The following is a 13,189-nucleotide window of genomic DNA, read 5'->3' as shown; positions in this document are numbered from 1 at the left end:
AAGATTTGAAGCCATCAGAACTCGCAAGCGCGAGGTCTTATGGCTTCAACTCTGCCTTGAACGACAAGGCGTTCTATGGAGTTACCAATAAATTATACTTTTTTCAAATCAAGGAAATCCAGCCTTATGACTAGGGTAATAGATGTTACAAAAATCTAATGAAGCAAGTTTTTGATTTGGCCATTTACACAGACTTGAAAAAAATCACCTATACAGCATTTCTGTTATGTTAACTAGGTACATAAAATGTAAATAAATATATACTATATGAACGTCACATCTTAAATATTTTGTGCGGCAGGAGGAAAGAAACGTTAGCGAACGTATTTGTTTGTTGCGTCGTGTTTGTATCGCACGCGTTGGTGGAATGAAATTGTCTCATTTGTTGCTTTTATTTGAAGTTTATTGTTGTAGTAGTTTTTTGTTGTTCTTCCATTTCTATCAAATATTCAATTATTACATTTACATTTTTTTTCAGATTAATCAATATTGGAAAATAAAACAAAATGTACATCACAATATTCTATAATTTTTAACAGACTTAAATACATGTTAACATTCAATTGTTTATGATCGGTACATAAAGCACATCACACTTCGGACTATAACAATAAATACATTTTCTAACATTGGAATATTCACTACTCTACATTGGCGATAATAAAAAATAATAATAAATACGATTAAGACGATGAGTCAGTGCGAATCGAATGCATGCGAAATCATAATATCAATGAATGCACGAGGAACTCTGGATCCGTTTAGAACGTTACAAAATATATAACTAGTAAGTTTAAAACTACCACCAGCCCTGTATACTAAAACAGTATGAACGAGGTATTAATTTACATAATCGAACATACATAACACATTACAGACCCGCCAAACAGTAAAAAAAAAATGACGGTCAGTCAATGCCATGAATATTGCAGGAGTTACAATTAATATCACTGCGCTTTAATTACTAGGTAAGTATAATGAAATTTAAGACTATCCTACTCAATTAGCAAATACGTGATTAATAATGAAATGGTAACTAAAAGAAGCGAATAATTTTGTGAAATTTAGAATAACTACCGACAGTGCAAGCTAGCGTGGTCGTGTAGGTCCGCCCACTATCCGACTCGACCTTTAGGGCGTTAAAGTTAATTTTCGTGACAATATGAGAAATTTTAAAGTGCCAACATCAATCGAATACCTAAGCGACTCGACCACCAAATTTAACAACAAAATCATTCCCGAAGAAGCCGTCAGACTGGGGGTTGGCAGTAAAAAATTACCAAAATCCTTGTTCGAGCAGTTAATCATCTACGTCAAGCGAGCAATGCCGAGTGCTTAATAGAGCGAGTTAGATTTATCTTCCATCTTACAAATATATGTAAATGACACGTGAAAACTTTGCATACATATTGTCAATAAATGAATTATTGGTGGAAAAAAAAACTAAAGCGTTCGTAACTTCTGCATTTTTAAGCATGAAGCTTAATTCAAGTGTTTTAATTACAGCTAACACAAATTCACTTTCATATTTTCTGTTTTCGCTCTGATATTTGGTTTTCTTATATAAATTCGCTTTTAAATAATAATATGCCAGATTGTCATGAAATGGATATTTTGAGAGAGCTGCAGATTATAAATATGAAAGCAAAGGTGTGCGAACATTTAAATAAGTAAAATGCCTACACAATTCATCTAGGTTACAGGAGTATGTACAGAGCTCTGAGCTCAAATTCACTATTTCACAGACTAGAGTCATCATCTTCGGCCAAGCATCACCACATGTGAGTTTCGCGGATCTCGCTTATAATCTGACTGGCGCGTTGCAATGCCTGTAACAATAAACAAAAATATAAATAACACGTAAAGATATTAAATAACCAATGTTCCACTTACTTAAAGATCCTCCAATACACTTGCATCTCAATAGTTGTTTAAACCATAGGAGCTTAAACAAACTTGTTGTTTTTTTGCAATTTGCAAATGTTACAAACATTAAATATAATGTAATTAACTAGATGTCAAACTTCATTAAAAAGAAAAACTGATCGAACACACCAACGCAATGAAATTAATATGAACCATTAAAGTTTACACACGTGTGTAGCCATTGCTTTAAAAGAGATTCCAATGGTCTTACTTTAAGCATGTCAGCAGCTTCCTTCCTGCGCTGCGCGATGTGTTCTGACTCATTGAGCATGTTCTCCGCCTGGTCGGACTTGTACAGGTGGGTGACCAGCTCCGACTGCAGATTGTCCTTCACGAAGTTTACGAGGAAGTGCATCACAGCCTTCGGTACGGAATCTTTGATAGATTTGCGGACTATATAAAAGTACGACTTGATCAGCCGTTCTGAAATATAGAGCATTATTACTATATTTGCTGTAATCGCATTTTCATTTGCTTTTATTTATCTAAGATTCCCATTTGCACAAACAGAGATTGACATATTTTTAACAATAGAACTAAAAAAAAAAACATATAACTAGTATCATCTATTGATATATTTATAAATGTTTTAATATAGTACCACCATTTAAGAAATGTGGTATTTAAACAATACACAGCTATGAACATATAACAGGCAACATTCAGTTATTTGTGTGTGAATTATAATGTTAATAAAGTGTATAATAAATAAGAGAAATTTTGATGAGACTCAAAGAAATAGAATAACAAGAATAGATTAGTAAACATATATAGTAAAGATCACCACTCTTATTTACATAATATTTATTAATAAAATTATTTGTACATCATATTTATAAAATAAGAGATAATTGATAAATAAGTTGTATTAAAACCCGAACAGTCAGTAGGGTAAATAGAAGTGGTCCAATCTGTACAAAGCAGAAAGCGGCAAGCATAACAGCAATTTCGATGAAAGGTGGTCGGAAACCCTATCAGTGAAGATATGAAGTAAGCATTATTTGCATTGCCACTATTATATCAGTCCTCACCGACTAAGTCACCCATTTGACTCAAATGCATCATGCTGATGCCTTCTACAGTCATTGTATTACATTTTTGGTATGTCGTGTGGTCGCTCCGTCCACCTAGCATCACAGGAATATAACCAATCAATGTATATATTGTTTGACTCATATTATATTTAAATACATAAATAAGCATTAACATATATGTCTGTTAATGATTAATGATTATCGAATGTTATTTAAATGTAATAGTAAATAAAATTATCAGCAAACATAACGAAACAATTGCTTACTAGATTAACCTTGCTAATTTTATTAGCTATTGAATTCAAATGTTTTAATTGTTAAATTGATGACAAACACAACGCATTGTCTGCGAGATTGGTAGAGAAAGTTGTGTACACATCGCACATTAGTTAAGCATTAAATAACAAAAAAATCCACAAAAAATCAACATCACAAAGTGGAGATATTATGAAAACAATCTTGTTTGGCTGGTCGTTATTCGGTACTTAATATTTATTTATCATACTTTGTAGTCTTTTTTATTTTTATTTACTGCAAAGCACTTACGAAATACGTTCCATTCGTTACGACAAGAACATGAGTATAAATTATGCATGATAGAAATACTTTCATTAGACTCTTAACAGAGAACAATCACTGTTCCAATTGAAGATGTAAAGCTTTGTTTAGCTTAGATTTACTTATTATGCACTACAAACAGTTGTTGATTGATATATCTTTATTTATTCAACACTCTTCCATTTAACTACATATATCCTTATACTTTAATCAAATTCCAAAGTTCCGATATCAACTTCGCCGACATACAAAACGCCATTTTTTCATGAATCTAAAATATATGAATACCATAGATAATTCTAGATCTCGACCAATATAACGTTGATTACGTCAAAATTATTTATTTGTCTTTACTGCTCCAGTGGTTAGAATAAGATGTAGCTATAACTCTTAATTTTAATGTGACCCTTTTTATAAAGTAGTGTAATTCTAGACGATAACAATTTTCAGCTGAATTTATTTGGTAGTGATAAATTAATTTTAGTCGCTTACAGTCAGAATTATTTTTGAACATTACCATTGGAGTAGCTTTAATAAAAAATAAATGGTTAAAAGAGACACGAAATCACTAAGATCATCATTCATATTAAGTATTTTGAGATAACGCAAACAAAAAATTTATGTTCTTACAAAATCAAAGTGAAATTATCACCTAGAACAATTGTTATTATTAACGAAAGCTTTGATATGGCAATTATTTTTATTTATTAACTGTCAAATATCCTTACCGATTACATCACAGTCATGTTGTTCCCGATCAGAGAGCTTCCTAGAAGTCTGGCTTGGGACCTCAGGCAGCAAATTGACTGGTTTCTGCGGAGTCATCGCCTTGTTTTCTGGACTGCCATTCACCTATTTAAAATGTTTTAATATATTTATTTACTTTATGATGTATAAATTTAAATTCAATTCTGACTTTTGTTATTAATAACTAAAAGTACAAAACTAAAAGTTTTGTTTATAGGTCCATAATTAAACGTAAATCAAACTATCAACCAAACTAATGCTGTACAAAGATTAATATAATGTTTGTGTTACCTGTGGAGTGGCAGGAGATTCGTTACTGGGCGGGGACCTGTCATGGCCGTCGGTGATAGCCGGGACATGCTGAAATATTTTAAAATTAACTATCTATAGTATCATGAGAATACGCCCTATATTTTTTAAGAATATCCCATGCATTGGAACCATATATATGTCATGACATGTATTATATAACATTCAACATAGGCATTTAAAAAAGTGCCACGCCTTTACTTGTCAATGCAGTCCTTGTTATTTTATTTAAAAAAAAAAATAATTATAAGCATACATCGATATGTATATACTCTTTATATATTACATTCATATATATTTCGTAATTATATTTTCATATTGGAACTAGAGTTTGGAAAGAGAGCCCATTTTGTGTAAAGCTATGAAAATAATCAAATATAATTTAGTATGTAGAGATGAATTATGGAGGTTTAACATGAAGCACTCGCAGTCAATACACAATTACCTGGTATGTATCCATAACTTTTGCCAACAATACCAAGACGGACCCTCTTTCACCCATTTGGCGAAGAAATTGCTACGAAAAATACGCATAATTATTTAGGCTCATATCTTTTTGACAATGATTCTATTATAAAATAATAACACATTTTGTATACTAATGACCAAATCTATAGGGCTAGATTTATTGAATGAGAACTATAATCAAAATATAATCTCACATTTACTTACCTTTTTTAACAAAGAGCATGAATGTTAATCTACTTTTATATAAAAAATGTTGAGTTTTTGTGTTAGAATAATGGGTTAATTATGAAAGTCTATTTCGCAGAAGCGATTTATTAATAACTCTGCTTTATTATGCTCTACAAATACTTCTTGATTCATTTATAATACAACGTACGTCATTTCAAGGTCTAAATTGTTTTTTTATCTTTACTCTTTCTGCCATAAGAACATGGTATAGAGACTATGTTAATATAGAACGAAACAGATAAAACTTTAATTCTACATAAGGACGAGGCAGAATCAAAAATATTGTTTTACTAGAAACTTCATATTGACATAATGTTAATAAATATTTTAAATAATATCTATCATGGATATTTGCCATAATTCATTAGATTTTATTTTACTATTAGTCATTATTTTGGGTAGAGCCATTTAAAACAAAAAATTGACTGAAAATAACCAACAAGATTTTTTTTTAAACAGTCATTACCGTAACAGCCTGTGAATGTCCCACTGCTGGGCAAAAAGCCTCCTCTCCCTTTTATGAGGATAAGATGTGGAACTTCATTCTACCAAGCTGCTTGTTGTGATGAATTATAATCACAAATTAAGCACATGAAAATTCAGTGGTGCTTGCCCGGGTTTGAAGCCACGATCATTGGTTAAGATACACGCGTTCTTACCACTGGGCCATCCCTGGGCTTATAGTCATGTCATAGTCATGGCCAATGGTTTACGTATGGATATTGATAGTAAAGGAGTACCTATTACACGAATTAAATTGTTATAACTAAATTTTCAATCCAACCCGATTAGTTATTACAATATAGTATAGTACAATTATTGAAGTTTGTTTAAAAAGTAGTATGGAAAAAGATTTATTTTATATTGACATATATTGTGTCAAAAGGGCATCAGAGCATTTCTATAACTCATATAAATAAAGGAACGATTTTGTTTTTTAAATCACTGATTAAATCATATCTTCATCCATTTTTTAAATAATAAACATGTTATTTAAAAAAGTGATGTATAATTAGATAATTTTGAAATGTAATAAAAATAAATTTAGCAAAAAGTTAAAATGGACTACATTTTTAATTAATCATTCTAGAAGTTCAATAAGAAAAATCCTATAGAAGGAAGAAACATACTCAGGAAAAGTAGAGGGCAGTTAATCATTAACCAGGAATATCCATAGGAATTAGTTAGATTACATTGTTCTGTAATTCAAACTAAATTTAAATAATCTCCCTTGGTATACAAATAAGTTGTAATAAACTGATAGTGGTTTTCGAGTAGGTGGTAAGGTAAAGCAATATTGACCAGTGAAAAGTCAATGTGTCAGTATAATTAAAGACAAAAAATATAACAGAACATTGCATTATGATTAAATCAATGGCTATCACCACATTGGTTAGTATGGTATACTCATGACATGGTCAATGTTTACTTGTGATCATGTTTGATGAAGTAGTTTTCTTGAATATTAGGTCATTAAATTTTTCACTCATTTTCATTAGTACAGTTAGTGGATTCCTCACCACGAGCGAGAAAAAAAGATATATATACTTTGAAAATTGTGGATACCGGTGTAGAAGTCGGCCGAGGTGTCTTCTGCCTGTACATCGGGCTGTGTTCCTCCACCAGCCCATCTGTACTCTTGAGTAGACCAGAGACTAGCGCGGCTTCGCGGTGGAAATCGGGGTGCTTAGTATTGATGTATGCAAGCTCGATGGCCACTAGATTTTCGACCTGTATACATTAAAATATAATAAAACATATTAAATATTATATATATAAATATATAATAGTAAATACAATAAATCAAATATAATTAATAAAAAAACTTCATACTTGGTTTTGAAGCAATGGCTAACATGTGTAGATAACGTTAAGCTAATTTAAAGTCACCGGTTCGATCATGATTACATGGGTTATTGTCACACTATGTTTAAATTTTTTTTAGTTTTTTTTCATTATTAGTAAGGCTGATGAGTAAATTGGTCACCTGATAATGCACAGACACCCTAGATTCCCTTTCATAGATTCATGCACTGCAAGGATTGTAGTATTATAGTCTACTGTATCCAACTATGGTATCCTACAGTATACTATACAATATACAATGGTATAAGATGTTATGTCCCTCGTGGCTTCATATCTTCTAAAATACAGAATAACAGCAGCTTTGCTGCTAGGACGGACGCTCGTCTCACCATGGAATTGGTGGCCGGCAGTCTCGTGCGCAACAGCTGCGTGACAACATCCACAATGCGCTGGTGCAGCCGGGGAAAGCGCTGCATCTCCTGCTGCACTTCCGTGCCGCAGTGCTGCACGATGCGCTGCATCTCCTCGTGCACCTGCAAAACTCACTGATTTACATTCTCGCTCAGAATTTTAGTACAACCTAATGGTTTAAGGGCGAAGAGGAAGCTGTTTGTAGTGAAGGTATATATGTCAAGTTATTAAACATAGAAATGGTATGTAAGAGTGAAACCTTCTGACACAACTTAAGAATCTTCAGTAAAACTGTCATTTCATTTTCATGACAATGATCAGCAAATGAGTTACTATGAGTCATCACTTAACAATATTAAAATATATGAGGTTAATTTCATACCAGTTCTACACAACGTAATGATGGATCCTCCAGTCTTCTGATCTGTCTTTTCACGAGTAACTCGAACGAGACTTCAGGAACGAACAGCGCCGGCCTAGGGCCCGTTGCGTTTCGTATCGCAGTTAATATGTCCATACGAGATAAACCTGAAAGATTTTTAAATTTCAAGAAAAATGGTTAATTCATATTGGCCCCTCTCGAGTTTTATATCAAGTTTGCTGTTTTTTACAGAATCATGAATTGTTTATTTTTATACATAAGAGTAGCGAAATATTTTGGTGTATGCAATTTATAACCCACAGCAAAGAAATAAAATTCTGATATTATTTGATCATTATTTCTCTGACAAAATATACAATGTCAGTGAAATAGGAAAATATTAGTATAATAATTAGAATTATTGTTTCATATTTACCAATAATATTATTTGAAATTCTTACCTACTAAAGGATGTATAGAGTCCAGTGTACGTCCAAATGTCTCATGGAATATATAGCATATTCGAGCACCACCACACAGCTCTGTTGTCTCAATGTTTCTTGCAGTGCCCTCTATGGTGGAGCAGTAGGCGCTGGCAAACTTTGTGATAATTTGTAAGAGGGTTTGGGATTTATCCGAAACATCTTCTCCATATGAGTTGAGTAATGATTGAAATTGTGAAATCATAACATTGACCCGCACCTAATAATACAAGCAGTGTAAATTTTGTGTCATAAAAACATTTAATATTAAAAACTACTATTATTTTTTATTTCACTTTAAACCACAGAGATAACACATATACGTAACCAGTCTTGCATCATCAATGCTTCAAAAATAATAGGATCTAAGATGTTCACTCACTCAGCCTTTGTTGGCCAATACAAAGCATTGATTAGTGATAGAAAAATGATAACAGTAGAATAGTGAGTAAATTTCAATCTGGGCTGAGAATATAATTGCAAATAATATAGAATGGAAAATAAACAAGTGTTTATGTACCTTCAGTTCAGGCAAACAATCCCTAATATGGTGCATCAAAAGCCTATTTAGGGTTTTGGCTAAGTAAGGAGTTCCATTGCGAGTCGCAATTGTCGGGTACTTCCTTTGAAGATATGTAGCTTCATCCTTGAGGGCATCCTATGCAGGAAGATGATATATTCAATAGTTGGTATATAAATATATTTAATAATTACTCACTATATTTCTCTTAAGTAAACAGCACTAAAAATATTTTTATATAATAAAAAAAATATATTTACATATCATGTATGTATTTGTGTATAATACATAAGTAAACTTTTCTTATAAACTTGTCATTTAAATTCTACACAATTGACTGACAGTAAGTAATCAATACTGGTTCATGCTAGATTTCATTTCATCATTGTAAGCAATCTTAGTTTCCTTTGTGTAAGAAATTAAATCATTTTACAAAGATTCTTTAAACAACTTATAATGTTGTATAGCTACGCACATACAATTAAAAATATATATATTGTGTTAATATCTTTATAATCAATATTTGACATGTTTACACTAATTTCTAGACCTAAATAAATGACTCTGCAGTTTCATTATACCTCAATAGTTTTTTTATCTATTATATCTTGTTGAGATCTATTTACAACACCAATAATTCCCAGTTTCACAGGAATCACACGTCCACATAGAATATCAATGGCATCAGTTCCTGAAGAATAAAAAAAATAATTAAGCACCTATTATTTTAAAGTAGTAAGTACACATAAAGAATCATAATATTTACTATGTCAAAAAAATTACCTGCATCCATGAGATCTAATTTTGTTACCACAGCCAAAGTTCTCCTACCATCAGGATCCACCTCTTTGGCCATTTTTATGGCTTCGCTTGTAGCCATGTCAGTGTTGGCAGCTGTCACGGCCAAAATTATTGAGTTAGGGTTGGAAATATACTTAATAATAAGATTTCTTATTTGGCTTTCTATGTCTTCAGGTTGATCTCCAATAGGTACCTAATGAATAGACAATAAAAACAATTATAAATAATTTCCCTTTTACAACATGAATATAAAATAATTGGTTCACCTATCAATGAAGATAAAAAATTTAAGAATAAAACATGCCATTGTACATTTTTAATGAATAAAATAAATAATGTATAAACAATATTTTTAACAAATCCATATAGAAGAAAAACACTCATTTATTGATTCTCAAATTAAAAACTGCCACTGGTTCAGAAAAGAAAATATCCTGACCTGAGAAGAACCAGCGAAAGAAATTCAACAAGTTTTTTTGTTACATATTGTGGATTATTGTTTCATTTCCCGATGTGCTATCATCCATGAACTCACTAATTGTATAAAAAACCTTTTCACACAAGCAATCTTTTACAATTGTTTTAAATTTAGAAATGGAGCTTTGTTGAATATACTACCTTGGTAACTCCAGGCAAATCTACAAGTGTCAAATTCACGACACGAGTAGAATAAATCTTCAAATTGATTGGTTCTGGACATATTCCCTTATTACTACCGGCCATACGATCGGTTTCTCTTTCTATCTCCTGCCTTATTTCGTCGAAATTTGCATGGATTCTTTCTTTTGTGTGGAGAAATTTTCCCCATTCTTCCAAGTTTATTGTACCTGTAACAATATACATATTGTAATTACAATATTATTATATAGAGACAATAATTGCTGCAAAACTATAATGATACAATATACTACTATTAAGCAATAAAAACCATTCCTGAAATGTTATTTTTTAACTGTAATAATTTCTTGACTGAATCTGTGTATGAGAATGCTATTTTGAAAATGAAATGTTTCAAATAGCAATAAACACTACCCTATTAATTCATGGACAGACATTACAAATAAAATATGTCCATTTAAAATACAAACCTTTTGAAAACACTGTTTGAGACAGTTGAATTAATGGATTCCATGATAAATTTCCTGTCTCCTGGTTTCTATATACTAAAGTATTATATTTATCCTGTTTATTATAGTTATATAAAAAGTTGTAAACGAATTATATTATAATAATCATCAAAATACATAGATTATAAATAAAATCAGTTCAATTTTCATAAAAAATGAAGTAATAAATAAATTATAGTATTTTAAACATAGAAACATAAAAAACATTCAATAATGTGTTTCATTAATTATTCAAAAAAACAATGGCATGGCATTCAGTTAATGTTATTGCAAGTGAGGCTATGTGAATTGTATCATTGAGAATCCGACATAACAAAGACTTGCATTTAATGAAAAAATGTAAACATTGTTAATGAGTGTGAATCATGTATCTTAGAAATGAGGACTAGGTTATCTGGGTTTAATAGCATTGCATGCTTCAATAGTTATTGTTGTAATAAATTTTATTGATGTTTTACTTGTTAGGAGAAATAAAGATTTTTATTATTATTTCACTTACATACTCATACATTATTTATAATTTTTATGATTCAGAATTTGATTTACACACTATGTATTAATAATTATATACATAATTATATATGTTGTACTTTAATAGAAAAAAATGGAGCAAACTATTTTTGACATGTTTAGTATGGTAAGTGATATAAAGAGATAGTGCTAAGTGCCATGTCATTCACAATTATCTATCTAAAGTATATTTTATCAATTTTTAGATTAAATGTCCTAATTGTAAAAAAATACTAAACTATATTAAGATATGAATCAGTCAGTGTACCTTCTTCAGCTGAGCGATGTTCCTTGCTATCTTTAGGGCTGTATACCAGCTGAAGAACAAGAGGACGACGTGTGACGATGCCTGGTCCTCGAGGCAGAAAGGAACGTCCAACGAGGCTCTCTATAACGGAACTCTTTCCAGAACTCTGCAGAATATTAAATATCAAATTAATTATTAGGATTAACACTACAAAGTCAGGGTAAAAAAAATATACCTAACTGTTAAATATAACGTTACTTTTATTAGATTAATGTATGCATTCCGATGTGTACTTAGAAAATATAGACGAGAATTATTCATAGGCAAGTCCGATATAACGGAATGGGGACAAAGAATTTCAGTGACATCTTTACATAACCATTGTCTCAACTAAGAGGAAAATACTGATACACGTGTTTATTTATTTATTAGATATATGAATGAATATGATTAAAATTATTATAACCTGAGTTCCCAATACAATAATTTGAGGTAATTGGATGGCATCAGCTCCGACGGTGTTAAAAACGTCTTGTAACTTATTAATAACTGGTATGAGTGCTTCCATAATTATTTAAGCACTAAGATTTGACTAAAAATTATCTCAGGATAAAAGCACAACTTTACTGCAAAATAATTATTTCATTCAAATTAATAATTATCAAAACACTAAACTGACCGGTAAAAGTCGGCCATATTGATTCAACGAGAAAGATAGTGAGGTACTGATAACTGCTACTTTCATTTATTAAATATCGATAAAAGTAAAAATCATATTTTTAAACTAAACTAATAATTTAGGCTGACAACCAACTATAAATGTCTTTCTAATTAACACATTGGCTAATTTGATAGAGAGGTAATATAGTACATAAGTGGCTAAATAATAACAGTTGCACTTTTATACTAGGTACGTATCACTGCCAACTTTGTAACTCCGGACTTTCGCTAAGTATTTGTCTTCCATAAAAGAATAATGTTGTAGATTTACTTACAAACTAATAATAATTCATTTTCTTATTAAAATAGGACTTATTATGATATACATAAAATATACTACAACTTATGCTAAACTGTTTTTCTATTCAATTAATGTATTTGATATTCAAACCTTACAATAAATAAAAGTATAAAAAGCATTGTTTTAGTACTTCTTCAAAAATTTTTGATAAAATTGTATCAGTTTATAAATTATTTTGAATTAAAAAATGACACTTACTTTAATAACACAAAGTATCGATAATAAGTACAACAACTTCACTATAAACATGCTTGCAGTGCTGCCAGAAAAGTAAAATTAATAAGACTGATGTGTGAATTGGTTACCATATACAAAATCTATTATTTTTTTCGCCAACAACGTTCAGATTGTGACGATTTAGTTCGAGTATTATTAGTTCACATCAAGCAGGGCGACGAGCGTGTCAGCTGAAAATAAATAATAAAAAGCCGACTATGCATACAGAAACTGTGCCAATTATGTCACCAAAAAAAATAAGACACATGGGATCTCGTACCACAACTAAATTCCGATTTTATGTTTTTATATATTTAGAGACGAATATTTTTTATTACGAATGACATATCCAAACATAGATTATACAGTGCAGGTACGGCATTTATAGCCCGTAGCTAAAAAGAGGACAAAATTACA

General features: G+C 30.9%; 1 protein-coding gene across 8 annotated transcripts; it reads right to left on the bottom strand.

The window, feature by feature from the left end:
• Window positions 1-509: 509 nt before the first annotated feature.
• Window positions 510-12,238, bottom strand: LOC126781807 (dynamin-1-like protein). 8 transcript variants are annotated; one of them, XM_050506850.1, is made up of 17 exons: window positions 12,002-12,238; window positions 11,557-11,701; window positions 10,740-10,814; window positions 10,270-10,478; window positions 9,634-9,844; window positions 9,432-9,541; window positions 8,851-8,988; window positions 8,310-8,550; window positions 7,870-8,015; window positions 7,466-7,609; window positions 6,819-7,001; window positions 5,020-5,091; window positions 4,557-4,625; window positions 4,247-4,370; window positions 2,958-3,053; window positions 2,138-2,349; window positions 510-1,829 (listed from the first exon to the last, which is right to left on the bottom strand). In XM_050506850.1, the coding sequence occupies exons 1-17, from the start codon at window positions 12,101-12,103 to the stop codon at window positions 1,773-1,775; spliced, it is 2,334 nt and encodes a 777-aa protein (XP_050362807.1). In that variant the 5' UTR covers window positions 12,104-12,238; the 3' UTR covers window positions 510-1,772. The 8 variants fall into 8 exon arrangements, with proteins under 8 accessions (XP_050362807.1, XP_050362808.1, XP_050362814.1 ...); XM_050506851.1 differs by having other exon boundaries at window positions 6,837-7,001; XM_050506857.1 differs by lacking the exon at window positions 2,958-3,053.
• Window positions 12,239-13,189: the final 951 nt, after the last annotated feature.

This window comes from Nymphalis io, chromosome 4 (genome assembly GCF_905147045.1).
Source record: "Nymphalis io chromosome 4, ilAglIoxx1.1, whole genome shotgun sequence".
Lineage (NCBI taxonomy): Eukaryota > Metazoa > Arthropoda > Insecta > Lepidoptera > Nymphalidae > Nymphalis > Nymphalis io.
The sequence above is the reverse complement of the archived record's forward strand: the minus strand, read 5'-3'. Positions and strand labels throughout refer to the sequence as shown.